This window comes from Strigops habroptila, chromosome 1 (genome assembly GCF_004027225.2).
Source record: "Strigops habroptila isolate Jane chromosome 1, bStrHab1.2.pri, whole genome shotgun sequence".
Classification (NCBI taxonomy): Eukaryota; Metazoa; Chordata; class Aves; order Psittaciformes; family Psittacidae; genus Strigops; species Strigops habroptila.
The window spans coordinates 150642114-150669909 of record NC_044277.2 but is presented as its reverse complement, the minus strand read 5'-3'; the positions used below and the strand labels follow the sequence as shown (position 1 = coordinate 150669909).

The 27796-nt window shown below is 38.8% G+C and overlaps 1 protein-coding gene across 1 annotated transcript in view; it reads left to right on the top strand.

The window, feature by feature from the left end:
* POU6F2 (POU class 6 homeobox 2) overlaps positions 1-27796 on the top strand; it is a 302801-nt gene that overhangs the window by 242502 nt on the left and 32503 nt on the right. The window contains exon 6 of the mRNA XM_030487466.1: positions 6939-7085. Within this exon, the coding sequence (XP_030343326.1) occupies positions 6939-7085 (147 nt within the window). The remainder of the gene's footprint in view (positions 1-6938; positions 7086-27796) is intronic.

Here is a 27796-nt window from a genome sequence, read left to right as displayed (position 1 = left end):
TGATTTAGTTTATCTTGTAGGATTAGACTCAAACAGGACCCATTTCGTCTAGTTTCCTTTCCCCTCTTTTCTGTCTGTCACTAATAGCGCAGAAATGAAAATGGCTGGGGTGGTTTCCACTCAGTCCTTGCTGTGCCCTAATGCGTTCTTCATTATTCATGTCTTCAGTAATTTGGTCCTAGGGATCTGGGAATGGTGTCTGCTCTTTATTTACTTTGCCACGGCTCTATTAAAAATACACCTCTTTGTAATTTGTAAATTGTTATCTTAGTTTTTTAGACTGGTTCCAATTTGACCAGCAGCACCTTGTTTACAAAGATACTGTGAGAAATGTTGTGCGTCCTCCTCTATCCATGTCATATCAAGGCATATATGAGCACTGCGGGCTTCCCATCACCTCAGGTCGCGTCACTTTGCATTGAATCAAGTCATATCACATCAGTGATACCACTATCAGTACTTACTCCTGATAGAAAATTCAGCATAGATTTAGACAGCAAATAGCTCAGCCACAATAAATGTATATAATGAGCAGATTAAGTATCTGGGAGAACCAGATATTTTAAGTGTCCCTGGCAAGTTGGTGCTTTCCGATATTCTAGTATGCTTGTCTCTACCCTGTATTCTGCACATAAATTTCTGATATATGTGCATATACTAAAGTGTCTGTCTAAGCAGCCTATTTGGAACTCTTACCATCTACAACCATTTGCAAATACAGACCTGTGCAGTTTTGAAATACCCAGATGTTATTGGATGGGTCTGGATATTCATTATATAGTTTATAGGTTGATCATATCCCAGCACTGTGCAAAAAACCAATGTTGACAGATTTTTTATTCATAATTTGGGATAAGCTTCAAACATTCGCCTGCTGGGGCATGTTTTAAAAGAGTTATGCATGATTAGGCTCTATGACAGCCATTTTATTAGACATTTTACCCTGCTGTTCATTTATGGAAGTTAAATGTTGTAATTATCCTATTGCATAAACTAAAAAGAAGGGAGGGGAGGTCCAAAGAGAAAAAAAAAGCCTCTAACTGATGTCTAAACTATACAGGGCTTCCAAATGTTTGATCATAGTATCTTCTGGGATAAAATTAACTTCTTTTGGTTTATGTTACCTATGGATTCTCTCTTGGCTTTCTTGGGATCTGCATGTTCACGGGTTTCTTGAAAATTTGACTTACTTTTGCTGAAGACCCTAAAAATAAATTAAACCAGCACAGCTCAGGCACCCACAGTTGAAACATCTGGCTGTAAAGTTCTATATAAATGCTAAGTGGTCTTCTTATTGTTGATTATTGCAAAGATTCATTTGGCACTCATCCCTGTGGTATTTAGGTGCTTCTCCAGGATTAAGTTGAAGTGTCTTTTTTAAAAATCCCTTCAAGGATTCTGAGATTCAATGTAGGTCCAGGAAGCTATCGACAGGTATGAGGTACATATGTGTATTGAAGACAACCAAGAATAGAATCATTAATAGAATCGCAGACTGGTTTGGGTTGGAAGGCACCTTAAAGCTCATCTAGTCCTAAGCCCCTGCCATGGGCAGGGACACCTTCCACTAGAGCAGGTTGCTCCAAGCCCCTGTGTCCAACCTGGCCTTGAACACTGCCAGGGATGGGGCAGCCACAGCTTCTCTGGGCACCCTGTGCCAGCGCCTCAGCACCCTCACAGGGAAGAACTTCCTCATGTCTAATCTCAACCTGCCCTCTGTCAGTTAATAGTATGTAAAGAATTTCCTAGAAGAGCTACAAGAGACTTCAAGGGAAACTGTTCTGCATCAATTTGTTCATGTTTAGAAAGCAAACATATGGGTATCTAGGTTGGAATAGTCTGGCTTCGTGTCTTCAAGGTATTGAAGGCACTTGCATATTGTTGTTGTTAGATATAGTCTACTGTTACCGTAATGGGATGGTGGGCTGGGTTAGCTTTGGCTAACAGCCAAATACCTCACTGCTCACTCCCTGCCTCAGTGGGATGGGGGAGAAAATAGGATGAGAAAGCTCATGGGTCAAGACAGACTGCTTACCACTGTCATAGGCAAAACAGGCTCAACTTGGGGATAATTAATTTCTGGCCAGTTAAAACAGATCCGGGTAGTGAGAAACAAAAAGACAAACATTAAAACAACTTTCCTCCTGAATCTCCCAGACTTAAGTTCACTCCTTCAGTCCTGACTCCTCTACCCTCCCCCAGTGGTGCAGGCTATGGCCAGTCCATAACAATTCCTCTCAGATGCTCCTTTCTCTTCACACTTTTCCCCTGCTCTTGCACAGGCACTCTACGGACCACAGTTCTCATAGGGAAATACCCATCTGCTACAGTGTGGGGTCCTCCAAGGGCTACAGTGGGGATTCCTGCTCTGCTGTGGACCACCTCCTCCTCCTCCTTTCTCTGACTTTGCTGTTCCCTGTTTGTGTTCACTCATTTTTCCCCTCCTTCTCTGTAGCTCCCCTGCTACCAATACCTTGCCATTTACACCCAGTACAGATGATAATGCTGGTCACAGTAATGAAGAAGGTACCAGAATACCCTCAGGAGCCTGTGCTCAGTTGGAAATGGTGGGGTTTTTTTCCCTTAAGGCCAATTGACAACTGCTCAGAATCTGTCTCACAAGCCACTGTGAAAAAATGGGAATAAAACCCATTACATTTTATCGTGTAATTCTCTCATAATCTTAACACAGATAAAATTCACATAGATTCTCAGTTAAAAATTCTTACAAAAGCAAATCCCATACTAATAAAATTTTCATTTCTATGATCATTTTTCACAGTCTGGATAGAAAATTGTCATGTGTTTCTGATTGAGAGCCATTGCTGAATTCTTCTCAACTTTTAATGTTACTGAAATCAAAGGATTTTTCTGTTTTCCCTTGTAAAGCTTTAGTTTAGGCAAACACTTTCAGTAGCTGATCAGTAGCTGATCCAATAGTGTGATGCTCCCTACAGAAAGGATTGTGTCAGAATGCAAGAGACTGAGGATCTGTTGGTCCCTAATCGAATATACTGCTTTTCTACACTGTTTAATCTCTAGGAGGTATCCAGAAATGTGATTTTTTAAACAGCCTTCCTGAAAAACACCAATACTGTTTTGTAAAATGAATTTATGCCTTCTATTACTTGACAGTATGTCCCTCCGTCCTCCATTGCTGCATTCAGATAGCGTATCTTCACTCCTAGCCTCTCCCACAAGCCCTTTAGGAAAAAACACACCATCTAACTTCATTCTTATACTGGCAGTACACAAAGTGACCTCACCTTTCAGGTTACAGGCCCATTTTTTCATATGATGCTCTGGCATCCTGAAATGTCTTGGCTTTTCATCAGTTAAACCACTTGTTTTTTTCTTTGTATTTGTTGGATGAGTGATATTGTAATGAGTGAAACTGGCTCTTTGATTTCCAGACCAGGGGAATGACAGTTCAGTGGGATATACCCTTCATAGAGAAAAGTGGAAGTACTGCGTAGGCTATCAAATCCAAATCTTGTATTCAACTATACATGAATACTTGATCAGTTTCTCACTGCAAGTTCACTGAGGTACTAAGTTATCTTTGGACAAAAAGAGAGGAAGAGGGTATTCTTCCAGAAGAAAAAAGTATTTGTGTCTCTCAAGAAAGCTGCTTGCAGCATGGACTCTACCATGCTTGTCTTGAAATCATTCTTTTTGAAGACTGTTTCCTAACCCTAGAAATACTTGCCTCACATTACACAGTTTTAGGACCTTGGAAGTAGTGCCTTTTTCATCCTCCATCATTTTACAGGTTAGTTTTATTTGTGGGAGTTCTGTTTGCTGCAGTGGAATGGCTCCTGCTTTACACCGAGTTAGAGCAGAACAACTTTCATATGCTTTTCCTTTAAAAGTTCAGCTTTGGGAAGTCAGGAGGATGTACTGAAGCTACTCAGTTATTATAAGATTCTTCCTCATAAAGTCCACTTCCCCATATAATCATGTCATTATCATTAGTAGAGGCATCCTTGAGAGACTGGCCTGTCATGTCAAACTAAGATCGCTATTACCTGCTGTTATGGCCGCAGTTTTCAACGGGATCAGAAATTTGGGCACTGGAACGGACAGCCCCAAATGTGTCAGCATTCCAAATCAAATCATTATTTAAATAGAGAAACAAAATGGGAAAAGCCCTTTGTGGGATCTTTCATAATATATCTCTAATATTTCCAATAAGTGTTCTCAGGGATCCAGCCTGCACTGAGAAATGGCATAAACCTCTCAAGTCAGAGATTCTATTCTTAAAACAAAAGCAAGATATAATGTGTTAGAAATTACCTTGGTGTTCAGACGTAATGCAGTGAGGTGTATTTCTCCATCCCAAATTTGCACGTGATATAAAAGGGGTCAGTTTGACAGAGTGTCAATGTGGTCAGCAGCTTCCCAAAGTGTTCAAAGAAAGATGCATCTTCTCCTTTTTAATCAGACTTACAAATAGATAGGGATGTTTTTACATGCACTTGGAAGTCTCTTACACTGCAAGTTGGCCCAGTCACTGTGATTTTTCCTGGAAAGTGGTACTACCCAGGGTACCTATGCATATCATAGCCTCTGCCATCATTTTTAATAAGTAGCTTATCTGTGTGATGCAACTAAAAGCAATCCTGAGTGTCTCCAGGGTTTGTTGTAATTAAATTTTATTGTTGTATTTGAAAATGTACAGGTTTTGAAAACTGGAGCAAGAAAAATGGAAAGGAGATTCTAGGAGGTGATAGTCTTGATTTTTAGAAGGGTTTAACCCTTTGCAGTTTCCAGATCTACAAGGTTGCTTATTCTTCCCAAGTAACTGTTCACAACTGAACACAACTGAAGCCATAAGCTATAGCAGCTAGTGTGGTTTATTAGCTGATGTCAGGTAACCATGCAAAGATTATCACTTACACCTGCAGTCAGATGCTGTAGGATTCCTAATGAGATTATAGAAGACCTTTTCTGAAAGTCTTACATTTGCTGCTGCCCCTTTCTTCTCCAAGTATTTACAGCTACAAGAGAATTACTCCAAGTCATAGTGCTGCCCGTGAAGTGCTGTGGGGAAAGGCAGGGTTTGCCAGCTTCTGATCTGGACAATAAAGACATGTTGGTGTTTTGAACAGAAAACTGACAAGTTTATCTACAGGTTTATCAGCTCACCAGGACTGCTAATCAAGCAGTTTCTCTCTTTTGTTTTATTCCTGCTTAATTTGCTTGCCACGGGATGCCACAGACTGGTTTTGGAGATTCATATAACAATTTTTTCCAAACCAAAATACTTCCTCCAACAATGTCATCTTTTCTCTCCAGCATTGCTACTAATCTTTATTTAGTTATTTACTTTACAATTTCTGGAGGGAATGGATGTGCCCAAGGCGCCCCTTTAGGCAACACTTTATATCAAGGTTCCATTTATAAATACTTCATGAAGGGCTAATGAATGATTAATAGATGTTTTAATGTATGACCAATCAATTGTAGATTTTGCAATGTCCAACAGAAAAGTAGGTTTCTTATAAGCATAGATTATAACCATATCTGACATCTTCTACTGATGGGCTTCTAAACATCTATAGCATACACACTACTCATATCTGTAACATGCTTAAAACATCTACTAATCACTGATTAATTTTTTATAACCTATTTTGAAGCAGAGCCTGCCTGTGGAGTACATCCCTTATGGGTGTCTGTGACTCTCCATTTCCATAGGATTGATAATTTATTTGTCATCTAAGGATTTACTAATTCCAGCTCAAGCATAAGGCTTTTGTGAGTTAGCTTCAGCATTTTCACCTCAGCCTAGGAAGAAATGTCTTTGCTGTCCACAGACTTTTTTCTGTCTCAAATTTTGGGCTGCTTTACCTGCTAATGTGCGTTTTGCAAGCTCTGCTAAAATGCAGTGACTCTTAGGAGGCAAACCCACTCTAAAATACATTTTCAGCCTGTTGAACTCAGTTTGTTTGATTGTTCTCAGGACAGCTGTCCCAGTCATGATGGTTCCCAGAATTTTAGTTTTGGGGTTTTTTTTACTGTCATCCCTGTGTGCTTGGTTCAAAGTCTGTTCTCAGAAAAGTATGAGAAAATATAAACTTCACAATAACCCAGTGAACAAGCCATCTCCCAGAGGATGTTTGATTCGGACAGAGGAACATACATTTTGTATGTCTGATAAACCCAAGTGCTGATAGGAGCCTTCCTCTGTGGGATTCCCATAGTCTCCAAAGGCGAAAGCTGTGACTGTGCTCTCTGCTCTATTTGGAGCACTCAGGTAGAAGTAACTGAAGTGGGCAGTACAACTCACTTCCTGAAAATGTCTGAGTCCTGCACTTAATCATTGGCAGTTGAGAAGCAGTAAGTTGTTTAGTATCATATTTTGCAAATAAGTTTTGGATTTTTAATTGCTTTCTACTGAACTTAATCCCAGGATGGAGTCTTTCACTGTGATTTATCTAGATGTTGAGACCGGTACTTTAATGATATTAATTAAAAGGATCTGCAGGTTTTTCTCATTTCTGGAGTCATTAGTAAAATAGTCTCTGTTCTGAGTATCCCCAAGTAAGTATCCCATTCCCATTTAAATCAAATACTAATCTTTCACTGATTGCTGTTTACAGCAGGATTAGGCTGCTACACCTGCGGCATTAGCACATTGAGCCTAAAGAAACACATCAAGCATAACTCAAAAAAAAAAGGGGGGGGAGAATAAAGGTTAAAAAAGGAGAGTTTTATTCTTCAATATTAACATGGAATTTCCTCAAGCTTTCTTAAAACCGTTCTTTGTCAAAGACACCAAAACCTCAGAAATAAGCACCTCTCAGAACTACTCAAGCTCTTGGAACAGGCAGTTTTTTACCCACATTAGCACTATCGCTTTCATGTTATCCAGTTAGCACTCTGTGTTTCTGGGTTTATTGGGGTTTTACCATGATCTTTTCTTTCTTTTTCAGCTGGTTAATAATCCACTAGCAAGTCAAGCAGCAGCGGCTGCAGCAGCAGCAGCCATGGGCTCAATAGCGAGCTCCCAGGCCTTTGGCAATGCCCTCTCCAGTCTTCAGGGGGTCACAGGTCAACTCGTCACTAATGCACAAGGACAGGTGAGTAGAAGATGGAGCAAACAGTGAATTCCTATAGCAGGCTGATCTTGGGACAAGAATGAGTTCCGCTTGTATGACAGCAATTTAAAAGTGCACATATTGAAGATAAATAAATATTGATTTGCTAGACAAGGTAAGAAATGGAAAGTCTGAGAACCGCGAGGAAGTTAGGAGCTGTTTGAAAGTGTTTTCAAGGCAGAAAGAGCTTACGATTTGTTTTGTTTTAATTCAACCTTTAGAAAAGATCACAATAGTGCAATAATTCGGTATTTTAAAAGTCCAGAAACCCTGTGATTCTTTACAAACATAGCAGCTGTCTTCTTCCATTTACATATGCCTAATAACAGCAAATATGTTATAGCGCTAGTGTGCTATTAAGACTACACTTTTCTGCAAATTGTAGCAGTTCTGTATTACTTCATTTCTAAAAAAGATATTAAATGTTTCAAGTAAAGGAACACAAATTGTAATGAAGTATCTGGGATGGATTTAGCTGGGTGGCTTGTTCGTTTGATGATTAATTTAAGCAGTTTGCACTGAATCTGCCTGTCTGTAGTGCCAAACCTGGGAGAAACTTTAAAGAAAATTTCCAAACGGAATCTTGAACAATTTTTATGGTGTGTCTAAGAGAGAGATCTTGTGTTATCTGCACTTGGGAGCTGGTTATTTGTTACAAACTATTTCAGTCTTAATATGATGGAGAAAGATACATATCTGAAGCCATATATATATATATATAAATCCATTGACGCAGCATGCTTAAGTGGCTTTCGGATTGTAGCTACTGTCATTCTTTATTACATTTACTAGGACTAAAATTAACACAACTACTTGTTTCACATAAAGTCATTGCAACAAATCTGTCAATATAACTTATGACTGGACCTGGTAACTGGGTAATTTGAATGTCATTATTCTAAATGCTACAGATTGGGTGTACGGTGATATCGATGGTGCTTATGTGGATGTTAGGCCCTGGTAAGCATGTATTGAAATGATGCAGCTTGGGTGATAAGTGAATCTGAAGTTTAGTTTCCACTCTTACTGTTTACTTTGGAGAAAAAATGCGAAGAGCAGGTTTTTCCCAGGTCATTTTCTATCACCATGTGATTTAATTGGAACAGGGATGACATTTTTTATTTTGGCCCATTAAGAAATAAAAGACAACACTTTATAGGAGCCCCCCCTTTTTTTTTAGCATAACACATAAACAAAGATCCATCCTGAGCTTCACTATCACCATCCAAGTCCCAGGAAAAAAAAATGCTGACCTTGTTATATTTACTGGGTGGGTGCAGAATTGTTCCATCACTACCCTGAGGGTTGAACGATGGAGCTTGTCAAAGTGAGGCCTTATCTAATGAATCATCTTATCGCAGGTGCACACCACACATATTAAAGGAGGATTGTATGAACAATGTGCCCTCTACAATAACCTTTCAATGTCTACTTTAACCCTTGTTTCAATCCCTTTTCATCAAAGGATCATTTTATGCAGCCAGCTTTAAATGGAGGCTCTCAAAAGCCTATTAAGATTTCTGGAGGGATGGGGTATTGGTTTGGAAGAAAAGTTGGTTATAATACCTATAACTCATAGTCAGATCAGCTCCAACCTAGAAGCCTGCTTGTTTCTATCTGTGCTCCAGAAATGGTTCACAATCGCCACTCAAGTGAGGCACTTGGCACCAAAGATGCTCATTGTAAGAGCTGAAGATATAAACCCAGACTAGTTTTTTGATAGTTTATCTGTTACATGTTCTCCACAGAAAATGTAAGTGAAGTGTGGCCATTCATTGTATGTTTCAAAAAAATACTACTGTAACGATATCACTGAATGAAACTATAGATTCCCTCAGGCTGAGACTTGTTTATTCCACACATAATGTAAAGTCCAATAATTCCACAGGTTGCACAGGAAGAGAAGAGAAAGGAAGGATCTTCCCTATTGTTGGATAAAATTACAGAATCTATCTGTTTGCCTAGGTCTTTTAAATACGAGCTGTCTTTTTATTACTTGTTTTTACAAATGTTCCTTGGTTTATAATCATCACTGCAGACCTTGCCACAATACAGATAAATATTGGTAATAAGTGTGTAATATAACACCCATTTTTATAATATTCAGTAGAAACCCATGTTGCTTAGAGCACACTTCTGAAGCTATCTGTCTACAAAACAGGACTATTCCGTGTAACTAAACCACATTCCTGAATTAAATTACACTGCCTGCAAATTGATAAAATTATAGCAACTAAACAGAACTGAAAGGTATGTTTCTTCAACAGTGGGAGTGTAAGCGAATAGTAATTTGGGGTACTCCTTTCTGAAGGATCTGCTTGGACTCGTTAAGGAGCCAGATTTCCATCATACGTTAAGAATCTGCCCTTTGTAAATTGCCCCTTTCAAGGAATCGTGTGACACCCAAAATTCACTCCTGCAAATATAAGGCTGGATGACTTACCAGGCTGTTTGTATGTGCAATCTCTGTAATTATACACTGCTTCTGTTACAGAAATTCAGGGCTTGTAAATGTCCATCTGTCTAGCTAAATATATGGTGATCAGTACTCCCTGGAGACATTAAACTATAGGTCAAATCTAGGATCCTATGGCAAATTTAGGGAAATAATCTTTTAAAGGACATATGGCACGGCCTTAATTCCCAATAGTCTAGCAGTTCTTACAATCACAGTAACAAAATTATATATATTAACAGTCATTTATATAGCATATTTGTTATTAATTTAATTTTTGAATTCACAATTATGGTATGATGATTTTAGTTTGTTTTTGCTTTGGATGGCAATATGAACCATAATACCAGAGCTCCCCAAAACTACTGCAGCAAAGAGATCTAATCCATTGGAATAATATGATTAGCTCACCTGATTAATTTGATACTGCACAGGTAGAGGACTCTAAATCAAATTTTCATTTTCAGAGGCACATTATGAAGAGCTATTGGCCCATGTAACACTGCTTCACATTCTGTTTGCCCTCAGCGCTTTCCAGGAAGCATTTGCAGGACTGGGCTTTCATATCTTAAATTTAAAGGCCAGGATAGCAGAATTGCCAGATTCCACCCTGTCAGTGGATTTCACTGATTTCAAAGAGAACCTGTTTACCTGTTTGACTTCAGCCTGCTCTTATAGTAGCATCCTGGTGCCATTGCTGCTCTTGGATTCTTCAGAGATGGAAAAACCCAACGTTTCTTTTTTTCACTCTGTTATTGCAAAATGAGAAAAAATACCACATTAGGAGGTTTGTGTGGGGTTTATTATGTCTATTAAATATATTAAATCTGTATTTTGAAATCTTTCTTAATCTTTGTAAGGAGATGAACCCCACAAATATGGAAGCAAGGTTGATGCTTCTGGTTTCCATAAGTGCTACCTGCAAGCCAGCTTTCTGCCTGGCTAAAACATGGTACTTAATTGTCATCAGTTGCATTTGTCCCTCAACTTCAACAGTGTCAAATACGTTTTAACTATGGGTGCTAAGTTTAGTTTCATTTTTGGAAAAATGGGAGTTGTCCGATAGGAGAAAAATGCATCCTAATTCAGTGATTGGAAAATAACATTTTACCATAAAGAGTAAAAAAGTAGCATGATGAGAGTTGGCATTATAAACTGTCGTGTGGTTAAAGAGGGCAATACATTCTAGTTCCTGGTTAGTTCATAGGAAAAACTGAGCAAGTGTGGTGTAATTGTACATTACATACTTTAATCGAACACTGAATTTAATTGGGATGGCATCAGTATAATCTAAGAATGGAGGAACTCGGGCTTCATTGTGCCCGTGACTTGCTCTTTAGATGTCAAAACCTTCTGTATATGAAAAACCTTGAGTATAGCTCCACCCTGGCAATTAACAAAAATAACTAATTTTTGAGAGTTGTAGTCTACAAGTAGCTCAGGAAACTAAATAGATAGAGAGACATTGTTGATCCAATTAGATAATAGGAGTACTTTGGTTCTCATTATTCTGATGAGAGGGTACACGTTTGCTCTTTGAGCTTCTTGATGGTAAATGGTGCTAATGAGGCCTGATGGATTCCCTGTTCCTAACAAGCCTCTCAGCAGTGCGAGTGATTACAATGGAGATAGATTTGATGGGATGCGCTCCTTTTTGTAGTGTCTCAGCTGCTGACACTCTGCGACATAATCAGGTCACAGAGCCGGTCACAGCCATCAGCAAAAGCCATAGCTCTATCCCTCATTATTAAAGTGCATTATTCAGTTCCAGGCCTTCACAATACTGCCAAGGGCCTTTTTTTCTTCTTCTTTTTTTGTTAAGCATCAGTTCTCAAATACAAGAGTTAATAAAATCATCAGCTAAAGAACTAGTAAATTAAAGAAATGGAAATAAAGCGCTCCCTTTCAGATTCGTTGAAGGATCACAATTAAATAAGCAGGGAATTTCTCGTCACCACACACTGTACAATACAATGTAATATGTCATGTGCAATAACAAACAGGGAATAGGATTTTAAAAAACCGCATTATCCTCATTGTGGACTGGCTTGGAAAATGCTGAAGTATCTTTCATTCCAAAAGAAATGTCTTTCTTCCCAACTATTACATGTGTATATGTAGGTGCTGTTATTGTCACTGTTTTCTGTAACTACTCTTTTCTTAGCATGTTAGTTTGTATTTCTAAGCATAGCAGCTGTCTTGTCTTAGTTAAAGTGGCCAAGGCTACAATATGGCAAATATATGATAGGCCACAGTGCTACGACTGCTCTGTTCCCATCGACAAGGCCATTGCCTTCTTTTGGAGGGTGAGCTAATTACAAACTGGTGTGGGAAAAGGTGATTGTAGCATTTTCTTCCTATTCTGATGATATTCAGTTGGGGCTATCTCCCATCCAAAAGAAAATACACTTTTCAAATCTAAGGTGGATTTTAATGCAGTTTGGTTAAGCAAGTGAGAAAAAACTGAGTGGAGAGCCCAGGTTTATTATTTATTTATTAACTTTTGCTTTCGGTTTCCTTTCAGGTGTTTATGAACAGGTTTCAGCTAAATAGAAATATGGGATTCACACTCTTCCTGTTAAATCACTGAAGTACATATTCACTGTTAAGAGTATAATTTTTTTATAGATATAAAGGGAATAACACATTGCTTGGGGTTTTTTTCCTATTACTTTTGTTCAACTCTACAGTTGTTCCTCCTTTTTCTTGCTTTGCTACAGGTCAAAGTACAAAGTTAGCATTGCCAAATTACCAGTCATTTCCAAAAGGATACGTAGAGAATGACATATGAGCTAGGCTGGGTTTTTTACACCAGCCAGTGAAATTGTCAGCTATCACGGGGAATGCAAGGCAAGCCTCCTCATGGACTTAAAAAGATAATGTAGGATGTTTGTTGGGTTTGTTTGGGGGTTTTTAACTGTCCCAGAAGTTCTAGGAGGCCCAAAGCATGTAATGTTGCAACGCTCCTCAAAGTCCTTCTGAATATGTGCAATTCATGCTGTTCTCCAGTTGTGCAATGTCCATTAGCCTTTTCTCTTAACAATTGCTATCATTGCTCCATCTGTTTCAGCTGTGCAGCTCTAATACATGCTAACCACTAACATTTTAGCCCTCACAACATCTAACAGTGTTCACCAAAACCTAAACAATAATTGTTTCAATAATGACTGCTAACAGAGTCTTCCCAGGACTAAGATCGACAGAAGTCTGAGTTGGTGGAATCAGAATGGTATATATTAAGGAAATTTCATGCAAGCCCAAGATAATAAGAAGCACATTTTGAGGGAGAGGCTAGAGGAAGGATTGTAATACTCGAATAATATTAGCGTTTAAGAACATTCCTTGGAAAACCCTTCACCAGGAGAATCTGTTTTGACAAACCTTCATATTAATATATTGAATTTCTGCTGGGTGGAGCCTGACTCTCTGTTTTCACCCTCAAAGTTTCCCTGGGCTGAATACATGTAGTTCTGCTGTTTGCAGGAAGAAAAGGGCACATACTATGAGAAAAGGTCATTTGTAAGGGAAGGGGCTCTTTTCCATTGGTTTCCTCTTCCCACAGCTAAATATCAAGGAGGCTGTTTGTTTAATTACCTCCCAGGTGAATTTGAATCAAAAGACAAGTAATTCTTTTAACATACTTTTGCTGACTGTGCCTTTATTTTACTGCACTATTTCTCTAACCTCCATTTTAGCCACAGTGGCACAAATGTAAAAATGCACGAACCAAACTCTCAGGTCATGCAAATTGGTAGTTTTATGGAAATGGATAGGGGCAGAGAGTGAGAGTTGTTATACCATGACAAGAGCCACCTAGTGGTCTGTATATTTAAGGCAGAGATCACTGATAAATTTTGGATATCCACAATTGTGAAATATGTATCACATTTCTTAAAACAGTGGTGAAATTTAGAACAATTACCATCTGTAATGTGGAAAAATGATATTCAATTCATGAGAAGAAGTTCAGATCCACTGTGGTGCCACCATATTTAACAGAGGGAATCTAACTTTCTCCCAGGATAAAAAATAAGGGCAAAGTAAAAAAGATTCAGGAATTAATTATCCGAAGAACCAACCATTGCAAAAATGTTGCAAACCTCAGTATGACTAACTCACAACCTGCTTGGACAAAGAGGCCACTTTCCTCCAAAGCCCCAAGAAAATGAATACTAGGAAGGAGAAGTTCAGAATAGCTGATGAGCTGAAGTCAAACCTCTAATGCAGAAAACTCTTAATATTCCCAAAAACCTACCAAGACAAGAGCTGGCACCTTAAGTAATACTTGTTGCAAATAGCAACTGCAAGGGGAACACCATTATTGAAGAAGAGCACAGAACCTTTTCCTTACTGGAAAACACATACTGGAGTCATACTGCATCACAACTGAAGTCTCCAAACAGATTTACCAAGGAAAGGATAATTATGTATTGAAATCTCTATCAGCTTGAAAATAATCAGCATCTATCCAGAAAGGCCACTGAAGTTTCTCTCATCTAGCTCGCAACAAACCTAGTACTAAACTTCACCCTTCAGATTTGCAGCCTCTTGCCTGGATCTCTGCCCAAGGTGTTGTGGCTCGGACGCAGATTTTTTCAGAGGTGCCCAAGTCTTATTTTCAAAAACAACTTATATACCTGTAAGAGCCTGAGTTTCCTTCAGTCAGTGTTATGAGTCTTAGTGCTTGAAGGCATGTCTATGCACTGTAATGCAGCATTGCAAGCAAAGTCCAAGAGACAGTACATTTATATGTCTTAGTGCCATTCTAGCAGAAATCCCAGAAGCCAAATCCTTGGTAGTATGGTGTTATGGCTAGACTAATTAATACTGCTTCTCAACAAGGTGATGTACAATCTAGCTCATTACTTACTAGCTCTGGGGTCTTGGTAGCATGCTGCACTGTGTGGAGTAAATATACTTTGAAGAGAGCCCTAAAAGCCTGAAGCATTTAGGTACTTTTGAAAATGTTATTCACAGAGCTAAATTAATTCTTTCAAGTCAGAAATACAGAACATACCTGTCCTTTTGTCATTGCCTTCTTGATTACTTTTGCATGGAGGAGAAAACCAAACTGAGTTCTAGTTCAGCTTAACTACCATTTACATGAAAGCTACCTAGTAAGTTGAAGAAGCACCTACCACTCCTATAATCTGCTCATCTTTGCATTGTGAGATGGTTATAAGCATGGCAAATTTTCATTGTTATCACCAGTGACATACATCACAGTCAATGAAATCTTTCTGCTCTATGGAGGTTCTTACACTGCTCTCCTTATCATCATATCTTATCACCTTCCAGTAACGCATTAAGAAACATGACTAGTGACTGTCACAAATTGGTCTTCCTCCAAGGAGAAGCTTGTAGAATAGAGTCACATGTTTGATAAGGGCATTTGGGTTTGTCTGTCTTCGTTAGGAATTTCTTTGTTTCACTTTGCTTTTAAAGTTGTGTTTTCATTTGGATTTAAAAGTCTTTATGAAGGGGTTTTATAGGATGCATATTGCTTGTATGTGCAGTAGAGAAAGGCAGACAACAGAAATATACTTAGCTTTTGCAGCAGAATGTGCTGAAGCCAGAGGTGATAAACCCATGAATGTTCCCCAGCTAGTTTTGGAGTTCGTTCCAAGACTTTGACCTTCCTCTAAAAACAAACACTGCTGTGCACAGAGAAGGTTTGACCATTATTATCCTGAAGGACTGAATTTGGTAATTACAGATTTGATCCAGGAGCGTTAGGTGGCCATTTAAATTTCTGGGAACCAGACCACAGAGGAACTTGAATGCAAAGGCTGAAGTTTTCCTAAATTCATTGAAAATTCTTTAAGATGACATAAAGGAGTGAACAGAGTTGATGCATGTAAATGGTGCCAAGAAATATGCTTCTAAAATTGCTGGTGTTTCCCAAATAGTGTGTCATACTCAGGACTGTGGCATCACTGCATGCCTTCAGGAGATGACAAAGTTGAGAACAATTTGAGGCCATATCATTGTTCAAACAGATAATGGAAATCTCACTTTATGAGATTCCTCTATGTCATTCCTCTGTCCATGACTATTCTGAATTTGGGATTACTCCTTTAAACTGTCCAGGATCTTCTCATGAGAGAATGCTCTGCAGTTTGGAGTATAGGAAGGCTGTAGGAAAGCAGAGGAAATAGTGGACCAAATCTGAGAATTAGAATTATCTTTCCATGCCTTATCAACCAAAAAAACCCAACCAAAAAACAACCAAACCACAGATTATAGTTCTTTGTGTAGCATGGTGCTTAGTTTTATTTATATTTTATTACATTTATCCTCTGTATGTCAAATGCTTTTTCCTAGTGTCAGAATTTTACTTTCTATTCAACTGACATTGATAACAGAAAAAAAGAAAACCAATAAGGGCTAATTGGGCAAAGGGGAAAAAAGCCAGATTCGTTGTCAAAAGTGGAAGTTAATGTAAAATGCTAAATATTTAAGGTCCTTGACTCACTGGTATAGCACTGCTGCTACATTCAAAGGTTTGGAATTTCTTAGAAGTCGTAAGTCTTCATACATAAATGAAGGACATTGGCTTTCTTGTTGGGCTGCAGTCTTGGCATCTGTATGTGCATGTCTTAGAGATACAGGTGAAAAGAGGAGATTTGGGGCTTCTGTGTTTGCAGTGCAGTAAGTATACGATTTGTAATATTTTAGCAATATCTTGTGAAGAATCTGAAAATGAAAGAATATGTCTTCCCTGAACAGTTTTCACATAAAGAGGGGAAAATTGTACAAGTACTTGATGGACTCATTTGATAGTAAGCCAACAACTGAATTGTATTCATGCAGCATTCATTGTGATAACCAGCCAGATGCAGAGCCACAGACTCCTGCAAGCAGACACACAAGCTTCCAAGTAGCACACTGAAGAGGAGTTGTCCTGTCAGAGGAAGGATTCTCTGCCTTGTAGTTTGAATCTAGAGTATTAAAAAGAATTGTGTGATGTCTTTTCCTATGTGCTGATCTGTGAGCAGTGGCAGGGAAAGTTCAAGCAGAAAAAATCACAGTCCTAACCATGAATGGACACTGAATCTGTATCTTTCTAAAAGTATCTATCTCAGTTTGTCATTTCTTCGGATACTGACAGTGTTAGGCTTCAGCATGTATGTATGCAAATGGCCCAGATATCAAAAAGAAGAAAAGGACTTTGAAATATCTATGCCAATGTTATTAAATATATATGATTTTTAAAGTACCTTTTTCACTTAAACTTCCTTCTTTGCACATTAATTAAATATTATCTCTAGGATAAGTATCTCTCATAGAAGATTAATGCATTATTGTCACATAATAATGGAAGAGAATGACAGAATCTCTTTCCTTAAGCACAAAAAAGAATTTATTAAGATAAAGAAAACACTCATAGCCCTTGACCAATTCTGTCTCTGCTTCATAGACAACCTTTCCCAGTCTCCCCTCATGTCTAGTTTTGTGCTAGAGATTCAAGGAAGCAATACATAATATCCTGCCAGTTGAAGAATCAATCCACTTTCAGGAGATAATTTAATATCAAGGCACGATGTACCCAATATCCAAATATACATTCATTTTAATGTTTGACGCATCAAATACTCTGACATAGCCAAGTTTCAAAATAAATGGTTTGTTTTAGAGGTTGGATATGTCATATTAGCATCCACCTTGCAGATAGAGAAATAGATCAGAGAGTGATCAGGACATCAGGAAGACAGTTTAGAGAGAGATGAGAGAGGCCAGGTACATCTTGTAATGTTAAAAAAAGCTAGCTAGCAAGAAAGAAATTGTATAAATAGGTCATTGCAGCCAAACTGAAATAAAAAAAGTTTAATTTTAACTTGTTAGTCATCATCTCCAGAGGCCTAATCCACTCCCTCTATTGCAGGCTGTGCATTAAGCTGAGATATGTCTTGTTTGATAGCATAGACAGACAGCCTCAAAGTGAAAAGATGCTATCAGGCTCATGCAGTGCACTAGCTTTGAGGGGGAATCGGCACCATCTGCCATGCTAAACTTACTCTTTTCTTTCCTTCTCAATTCCTTTTATTAGCCTTAGCTTGTCACCTGTCCTGGTTTCGCTCTTTTGGTTCCTTCCATAAGTGGAAGCTCAAAACCACGTGGAAACAAGAACATGGGTTAACAGATACCTGGTGATAGTGTTGGTGACAGATCCCCAGACATCCCAAGGTATCCGTTCCCACGTTCCTGTACTATTCCCCTATTTCTGCTGTTTTTGTTTCCTGACAACAGCTCTTTGCCACACGCTGTATCTGGGATTCAGTAGTTAAACATAGCTCGTTAGTACCATTGTAGATATCGTACAATTCTCCATTAGGCCTCCCATGGCCAATCCAGAAACATGCTCTTCCTCTAAGTTTTATTGCCATATCCTGACAAAATCCTAAAACATTTCACAGAGAGTAGATGTCTACATGTTTTTCAACTGAACTGCTCACCACTTATGTGAGCACATACATGTGAGCACACACATATACACAGCTGAACATTCGCTTACCTGCACCTTTGTGCTTAACTCCTCAGGAAAGACACAAGTGCCCCCAGGGACCCCAGATTGCAAATATCAGAATTACGTCTTTGAGTCATGCATCTGTCTCTGGGGTCTGCTGAACCTTTATTCTAGTAAGAAATGAAAATAAACTAAACCTTCCCATCTTGGCATGGGAGATGCTGTGCTGCTCTCTTGTACCTCTAATCTGTCTCTAGTGTAATGTTAGAAGTATGTGATCATGACTGTACACAGGTCATAATTGTCTGCAGTCTATTAATTAGGAAATAAAGTTAGGCCTCTATTTTCCTAAGGGTTCAATTCCTCACCACGATATAAGTATTACTGAATGACTGCAAAATGGGAGTTGAAGGATACTGTGTGTAAACAGTATCCCTCTATCCTTTCACTGCTAGGAGGTACCGTGTGGACTGGTACCATTGGCAGCTCTGCACAAGAGGCCAGAGAGAAATATTTAAAAGGTCAAGAAAATTGAGGTTTGTTAGCAGGACAACCCCTGCCCACAGGATGGCACAGTCTGCCTGCTTCTTGACACATCTCTCATGTTGATGAACATCACTTACACACACAGACACCCCCTGAAGTGTGTGGAGGTGACTTCCATTTTTAGGTGTTTAAATCACATCTTCTGGAATCCGCATTATGTATCTGCTAATTTTAATTGTAAAGATATTGAGGTATGGGGTTTATATGTCCAGTCTTGCACTATAATTATTAGCACCTACGGTGCACCACTTTATATGTTTAAATCTGTATGTCGTTCATCTGGGTAGTCTATATTTATACCCACGAGTATGTCTCTCATAACTCTGATACAGTGAAATGCTCCAATTACCACACTAACTGTTTGGGTAGAGACACATGTAGGAGACAGTCACCTACCTCTGCTCTGAAGCAGATACATGAATTTGAAAACAGAAGTTGTTTATGGGCATTGTTGAAAGATACCCCTTTAGCTAAAGCAGAAAGTTTAAGAATCTCTGGGTGCAGAGGGTAGATAAATCATAAGCTCCTCATCTTTTGAGAATAGCATGTAATTGGCACTAGCGAAGAACACCACATTCTTCCCTACCACATCAGAGAATTTTTACCACAACAGCCAAGACAAAATCCTGCCTGGAGACTGCGATTAAATATTTAATGACTGCTTAGAAAAGTTAAGATTTTGATTTTTAAGTTTGCTTAACAAAGGTCCAAAGAGAACAAAACTACCCTCAGTTCACCAGATATAGAAAGGCAGATGGAGCCCAGATACGATTCCCATCTATGAAGTCTAAGAGCTGATTGTAAATGTTCTGAATTGGCAGTCACAAGCTATGTTTTTATCAGAGTATCATGGGGCACTGGAAGGGAGTACAGGACAAAACATAGACAAGCTTTTTGCCAGCATCTCAGTTACGGTAATTATTCAAAGTCTGAATGTTAGACTACTGATCTAGAAATACTATTAGTAATATACAAAACATTTGCCTGTTCAAATACCTTCATGCTTCTGTTATATACAACGATGAATAGTTGGAGTTTTGCTTACACGGAAGTCCTTAACCAACAATGTATTACATCCTGTATGTTGAGAATAAAATGTCACAAGTAAGCATGCTACAACAAAAGCCTTTTTTTCTGAATAGAGACAAAAATATATATGTTAAATATTACTGAGTCAAGCTCAAATTCTCATAACCTGATCCATCAATGAAAAGGGCCCCTCCTAAAAAGCATTTACTGAGGCAAGTTGTACCCTTGGCTCCTTCTTGCCTTTTATTTCTCCTTAAAATCATATGCAGTGAAAATGGGGAAGAAACATGAATGATGCATGCCTGATTCACTAAATCACTATGGTCTCTGGCAACAGCACAAATGTAGAAATGTTTAAATCGGCCTCACACTACCCAGCAAATGATGCAAAAGGAGCCCTCAAAGAACACAGAGTGAGGGGAGATAAATGAGCATCATGTCAAGAAGGCAATTTCTCACTAAGTTTGCCCAGAACATGGAAATTTGACTTCCAAGAGATGGTTAGGGAATCTTTCTAATAAATCTTCAGTCCACAGTCATTGCCGTGTCCTTTTTCTAAACTTACTTTTTAAGAGCTGTGTAAGTTATACCCTCCCCAGTGAAATGTGTCAAGATATTACCAGTCAAGTTGAAGTCATTTAAGTGAATCATCTCTGCCTCTGTGTTTATGTTTGTGATAGACAGGGATGGTCAAACAGGATTCATTCGGTGCATGTGTTGAACAGCTTTTCAACCAGCGAGGTCTTCTCAAAGCCTTTTTTTTATATTTTAATAGTGACTTACAAAGGAAGAAAAAAAAAAGAGAGATTTAGCCCCTTCTGTGGAAAAAGTGTCTGTGACTGGTTGTTTTGGGGATTTTTTAAGTTATTTCATCCTTCTTTTTTGTACTGCTGAGATATTCAGATGGTCAATAGAAAGGCAACTGTTTTCCAAATGACTTAGAGGCTGTAGGTTAATGACTGGTCCTCAGCAGAGTCCTACATATCTTTAGACTCCTGACTTCAAACTCCTTTTCCCTAATTTTGACCACATGAAAGTTAGCTTAGGATGCATCAAATCTAAGCTAGTTGCTTAGTGTTCTCTGTCATTACTGAAAGAGACAGGCACTCTTGAAGAATAAAACATCTTGCTGATCTCAGGCATGCATTTTAGGCTGAGATGAATCACCTTGCAGAGATTCCTCATTCTCTATGTTGACTAGAGAGAGATTGAATGGCAGTCTACTACTGGACTTCTGATGCTGGGTGGCTGACGTTAAATGACATAAATTCCATCCTTAGAATACCACACACCAGTTATTTTTAATGGGACTTGAGTCCTTTTGATAATTTTATCCTTAAGCTCCCCATGGCAGGCACAGGAGTTTTAACTCAGGTCCTGGGTGCAGCTGATGATGGCAGAACTCAGCACTGGCTGACCTACCTTACTTTTGGGGTGAGGCTAGAGGCACTTTTCAATCTCTGTGAAAATTGTGCTCCTGTTTTGCTTACTTGCTCCTTTAATTTTCCCAAATAAAGAGAGAAGTAGCATCCCAGAGACCAAGGTAACGGTATCTGAATTATTTAAAATGTACTTAACTTTAATGATACTTTAACTAAATGATGGTTAGCAATGTGAAGGGAGGGTCTTTCTGTTGAGTATCTTTCAAGTAAGATTAGTATTCCATCTGTAGGATGTTGTTATTTAAAAATCAGTTGTGCGTAAGTGAAGATTTTGCAACTCTGAGGTTCTCTGGTTTAAAAAAAACCACCTTTGAGCCTGTAATAGAGAGGAAGAAATCTCTCTCTTGGACAGATTACTTTTTACAGGGCATTTAACCTGCTGTTTTGGTAGGATAGAAAAGGGATACACTAAATCCTCAGACCACAGGCCAGCTTAAAAGTATTTCCAGCACAGCTCCAACCAGCAGGTGCCATAAATGGCATGAGAAAGTCCTATCACAAAAGAATCTCCGTCCTGAAAAATAGCCTAAGTTGCCAGTGTTCAGGTAATTGCAGGTACATATCTAAGCCAAAGTCATCAACAGCCTTTTGAAGCTGGGCCATTACAATTATTGCTAGCTTTACCAAATACTCTTTAAATCTGTATCCAAAATATTATGTATGCTTAGAAAGGGAGGCACATCCTTTAATTTGATTCCAAATAGTCTGCTTTTGTTCGGAAATGAAACTTGAATGTTGCTCATGGAATTCTCCTCATTTTGTACCAACAAAGAGCATACTTCAGTCTGTATTGTGGATGGTGTCATTGCTAGTCTATCAAAAAAGCCCCGTAAGAATCAAATGGCCTTTCTACCCAGGGCTTGACCCACTGCACTTCAACATCCATCGCAGGACTCACACTGAGCATATGGGACACGAGATAAGGTTTTTATTAGAGTGTCACTTTAATAGCAACTCAAAGAAAGAAGTTGCCATCTCCACTTTGCACCTCTCCAGCCAGTCTTCTGCATGGGAGCTGCAGCATCTTGTCAATTAACTCACTTTAATTGGTTTCTGTTTCTTCTCTAACTATGACCCTTTGGCCTTGCCTGCTGCACAGCGCTGTTTATTCTTAAGCACTGGGTTTATATGAAACTTTCTATCAAAATCATCCATTTGGAAGGGAAGATATGTGATAAGGAGTTTCAATACTTGTGCTATCTTTGTTATCTCTTGTGGCTCACAATAGAACCTGAATCACCATAAAATTGCACCATAAGTTGGTGGTTTATATGATGAACTTCTGTAAAAGAAGGAAAAAAAGGAGCCAACAATTCTCTAACTGACTCTGTATCTAAAAAGAAAAACAAAAACAAAGGAAGAAAGCCACGATTTTCATGGGTAAGAGTGCAAACTGTTCACCTCGAATAAAGTGATGCAACTTTTTTAGGTATAAACTCATCAACATAATTCTAATGAGTTATGGTCTTTGTTGTGAGAAATGAGAAATCCTGTGGTCTCACCCTAAAGAACATTAAAAAAACATTACTGACAGGAAATTGAAAAAGTAATATATGTCTGAATGAATATGACAACTTTTTTCTGATAGAGCAGATAGATAAATGTCACATACAAGTTTCAAAATACATTTAATTTTGCCACCACAATGGATATTCTCTTCATAAAATATATATGAATCAGGTTTGAATCATGAAACTTGACTGTGATAAACCAATGCATATTTGATAACTTCTTTTTATTTTTTTTTTTAGATGCTCATTTCTTTTTTGAGGTTCTTTGTTGTTTACACATCTTTACGTTTTCATTTCTGAGCGAAGCAGCCTGGGTGACAAATGTTATGCACGTTGAGCCTGGATGAACTTTCTTTTTAATCTGAGAAATGGGTTCCTTTGCTTTTGGGGGAGGGTTGAAGGGGAAGGGGAAGGCAGGAAGGAGAGCCTGGTAGATGCACAGAGTCTCTTAACTATCATGTTAGACATCACTGAGTTTTCCAAGCATCGTTGAGGATAGGGCAATGGGTGAGAAATGCACGCAAGCATTTTCAGAGCAAGGGGACACTCTTTTACCTTTTCCCTTGCTGAGCAGCAACTGGGGGCCAGGTTGTCCATGTCCCAAGAGGTTAAAAAAGACTCCCTGTTAAAAGCTCTCCCTTTTCAAAATGGGACTACCTCAACCTTTTCTTTCTCCAGTCCCTAGCACATCAGGCTTCTGAGCTCTTGGAGCCTGCCTGAGTGCAAATGCTTTTGGAGACCATATCAGCAATGAAAGCAACAGGCTCTAGAGAAGGAAATTATGATGTATCCAGAGGCATCCCTCAGGATTCTAGTGTTACATTTGAACCTATGTTAAAGAGTGAGGTATAATTACATTTTACTATCTCATTTATCAATCTTTTAGTATAAATTCTGCAGCATTGCGAGCAGAACTAAATGACACTTTTTTCATTGCTGACTTCTGACGGAAAAATGGCATTTAATCTAAATACAAATGTGTCATTTTGACAAATTTTGCTCAGTAAAAATTTTAAGTACAGTGTCTGGGTAAGATTTAAGTGTCTCATTTTTACATGTTCTGTTTGAAAATTTAGTGGAGGCTTTTTCAAGTTTAGAAGGGTTAAAAGGAAAATAAAATTTTTCAGTTTTGATCAGAATGGCTCAATCAACCCCAAACAGTTTTTTTCAGATTTGTATTTAATTTCAAATTTAGCTGAAGTTCCATTTTGAAGTGAAAACAAAAATAAACATAATTTCCCACTTTCTTTCCAGAGCAACTCATGAGTTGACATGGGGCTGCTCCATTGGGCAAAATGGGTTCTGTATGAACAGGGAAAAAGAGAGGGAATCCCTACATTTTTTCTAGCTTCAGCTGAAACCAAAGCCTGAGATAACCAGTCAAAACCAGAGCTATGCTGTGCAGGGTACATGCTAGCCTGAGACATTTATAATTTAAAAAGAATTACGGGCTGCAGCTAGACCCAAACATCAGGCTGTGCCATGTTCAAGTCCCAGGGGCCATTGCATTCAGGTCAGTGGATTTACTTCTGATTTTTATTAGTGGAAGTCAAGTCAGAGAGAAGCCTGATAATATTATGCAAACGTCGCTCCAAACTGAATTGGAGTCTGCAGATAATTGGCATTATTATCAATGAATGAGAAGCCAAGAGCTGAAATCTTCCTAGATAATATTACCTGGCAATTGGAAGCAGCACCATGGCAGACCATTGAGTGCAGTAGAACCAGCAGGCTATTGAGTGAAGCTCAATGGCTCTTGTAAATGACTTCTGGGATTCCAGTTATTCAGTCTGCTCCTGACTCATAAGATCTACACTGTGATATAACCCCAGACAGTTTTCTTCCCCTAATATTGGGGGCTAAAAAGATAGAGCTATTGTGTATGTCAAGATCAAATATGTTTGCATGCTAATGACTTCACCTGAATGGAGGAGAAAAAAGGAATCCATTGTGTCCTGAGAGACTCAGTGAGGTAGAACAGTAAATATTTTGTAGTCCTTAGTACACTCAGTGCCACTCTTTTGGGATATTGTGCTATCTTGGCAATTAATAATATTTCTTTTCTGCCTAGCCTCTTCCTCAAAACTTATTGGCACTGTTCTGGTATCTTTAAGTATTCAAAAGGATCAAAGAGCTTTCATCTTTTAATGCATTTTACTGTGCTGTGCTCTGCACAGGAAGAAATATTGATACTGTTTCCAGGGCAGTTAATATATTCCGTTCTGTCTCAGAAATGAGCACAATTCCTTGACTTATAAAACTGAAAATCTGCCATTACCCACAATTAAAATGTTCCATATACGAATTATACTGTGGCATTTGCACTTCACTCATCCTCTTGTGCTGTAATTCACATACACCAGGGAGTCTTCTCCACTGTTGCTCCAAGATTTAATAAGTGCTTTACAGAGGGTTCATATTGCTGAGACTCCATTGTTTTTAAAAAAATGCATTACAAGGACATTTGTGCAATATGCATTTTGACAATACTTAAAACTAAATTTCAGTTTGCTATTTCCTCCTTTGAGATCAACTTTGTTCTCCTTACAAGAGATTCCACCATTTTTAGTCATACTAACTAAAACCTGGCTCCATGGGTTGGCATCAGGGAGACTACTCAAAGTAAGGCAAAGCCTGAATGAGGGAAGCAACATCTGATAGTCTTTAGTAATACTTCTAAACTTTCAGATACTAAAGAAGTCTGTGGTTAGGTTGTCCAGTTCTTTCAGGCAGTGAGTACCGTACATCACTCCATAAGGAGCCTTCTTCCTTCATTTGGATCATTTCCACATTAAGGCATTACATTCCAGGAGAGAGAGGCTTAATCTGGTGGGCTTGGCAGTGTTAGGTTTACAGTTGGACTCGATCTTAAAGGTCTTTTCCAACCTAAGTGATTCTCCGATTCTAAGTGAGGACTGGCAAAGCCAAGCTGTGGAAGTGCTCTGGTGTTCCTGGGGAGGAACATCTGAGGTAGCAGGAGAAGAGAAAGGCTGTAGCTATAACTGTGGATGATGTCCTCTGAACTCAGGAAGGTTCTGTTTATCCAGTGCACCTCATTAAGGTCCACTGACACCACAGCTGCCACAAGTACAAGAGTTAAGTTGTGCAAACCAATAGCTCTAGGGAAATGGCTAAAATAAGGGTCTCTCCTAGCATTATCGTTTCATTTTTCCCCCAGCTTGTAGCCATGTTCTTAAACATCCTCCACAGTGTGCAAAATGAGCTTCATGTATTTTCCTTTTGTATTAGGAGTGTTTCAGTACTGATGAAGGTAAAGTAGCACCCCCTTAGTTCTTCCCTTGGGAACCTGTAATCCTGGTAAACTTTACCAGAAAGTGTAGCAATATTATCCCATTTGCAAGTCTTAATAGAGCACATCACAGTCTTCAGTTATCTTAACTGAGGAAGTATGAGAATATTACATAATGTAGCTTTTCTTTTCTTTTAGTAACAAATATGATTGCTGCTATTTATCGTCTACAGCACCACTGTAATCATGACTGGAATACTGTGCTAAGGCCTCGCTCTAACACAGAAAGAAAACCAATAGCCTGCCCAAAATAACTTAAAATCTAAGTGTAAAACAAGTGACAAATGCACAGCTGGAGAAGAGATCCTGGACAGAGCTGATCTCTGCTCCTATCCTCCCCTTCCACTAGAGGCAAGAAGGTAAAGGAGCTCCTCGCCTTTGGTCCTCTGCAGGTCACAGTTGAAAAGGAAATCTTTTTAGGACTGATACAGAGACAAACATGCAAGGATAGAAAAGGTACAAAGTGTCTGTGATCCTCCACCTTCCACAGAACTGGCCTCAAGGGTAGGGGTTCTGCTGCCAGCAGAAGAGAAAGATGAAGTAATTTGAATTCATATCAAAATACATACAGAGAAATTTCATTATGCCTGTCTCTGTCAGGAGCATGTTGCATCAGTACAGTAACAATGTAGGGTTTAGGTTGTTAAAGTGCTGGGGTTACATTTAGGTTGATGTAGGTGATGGGATTACCTTGGGTCCATTGTTGCTTTTAATAAGTAAATCATAGTTAAAGAACTCTTCTTAAGCAAACTTACAGACGAGCCCTGAATGAAACTGATAATTAAGCAGCATGTTCTCCTTACAGATTCATATAACGCTGTCTTCTGCTATATCTTCCCCAAATTTGAGAATAATTTGGTTAGATTTAACTGTCAGGTTTGGAGTATTTACTTTGTTGGGGACATCTTGAATACACAAAAATAAATTGATAGCCCTGAGAGGGACTCAAATCTGCATGTAAACTACCACAAACAAATGTATTTTGGCCAAGGGAAATAGAGTAGTGACTGAATGCTGGATATTCATCTCCAAATCTACAGACAGTTACCTCCTGAGTTACATGCCATTGCATCAGGAGCATGTTTTGTCCTGAAAGAGGTGCTAGGACCAGTCATTTGTGGTAGATACCATCACACATACTAAGTATCTGTATTACAGAACTTATTGTTACTGTGATTTTTATCAGGTGGTGGCCAGAGTGGAAATTGAAGTCAAGTTGTTAAGATGTGAGCAGAACACCTTTCTTTCCCTTCTATCTGTCAGCTCAGGTGAAATGGATTAATGATGCATTTGATAATGTGAGATGCTTTAGCCATTGCACTTCCATGCAGTGAAGCATATACTCCAGCTACTAACACTCAAGAAAAGAACCAGCTGAGGGTATTTTCAGTGAGACAGCCACCTTTGACATAACCCCCCCTATCTTTATATGCTATCTTTTCTTGATAGCTCTAAAGTAGGCTTACAAAAATTACTTAAGGCTCATAGGAGTACTGGCAGGAAGATAAATAGTATTTATGTAAACGCATTACAGATGATTGAATAGAGGACTGGAATTTTAGTGACATTCCAAAGGTGAACTGATTGGCAGAGCAGGACACTGAACCAGCAGCCATACCAAATTTCACAAGGTAAGAAGGACCAAGTCTGGCTACATTTGGTTGGCAAATTTTGGAGGAGGCCTTGGTACTGAAATGAACAATCAACTCTTTTCTGGTGATTTTGTGACAAAAGGAAGTTATATTTGATCTCAGGAAGGATTTTTTTCCTCGAGATTGATATCTAGAGACTTGGAGTCATCATCGTTTTCCATCCAAGCACTTGCATATAAACCACCTAAATTTTCCCACCTCCTTTCGGTGAAAGGAATTTTTCCTTCTTCACCTGAACATCCACATAATTGTGCTGCATTATAACAAAGTTCCATTTTATA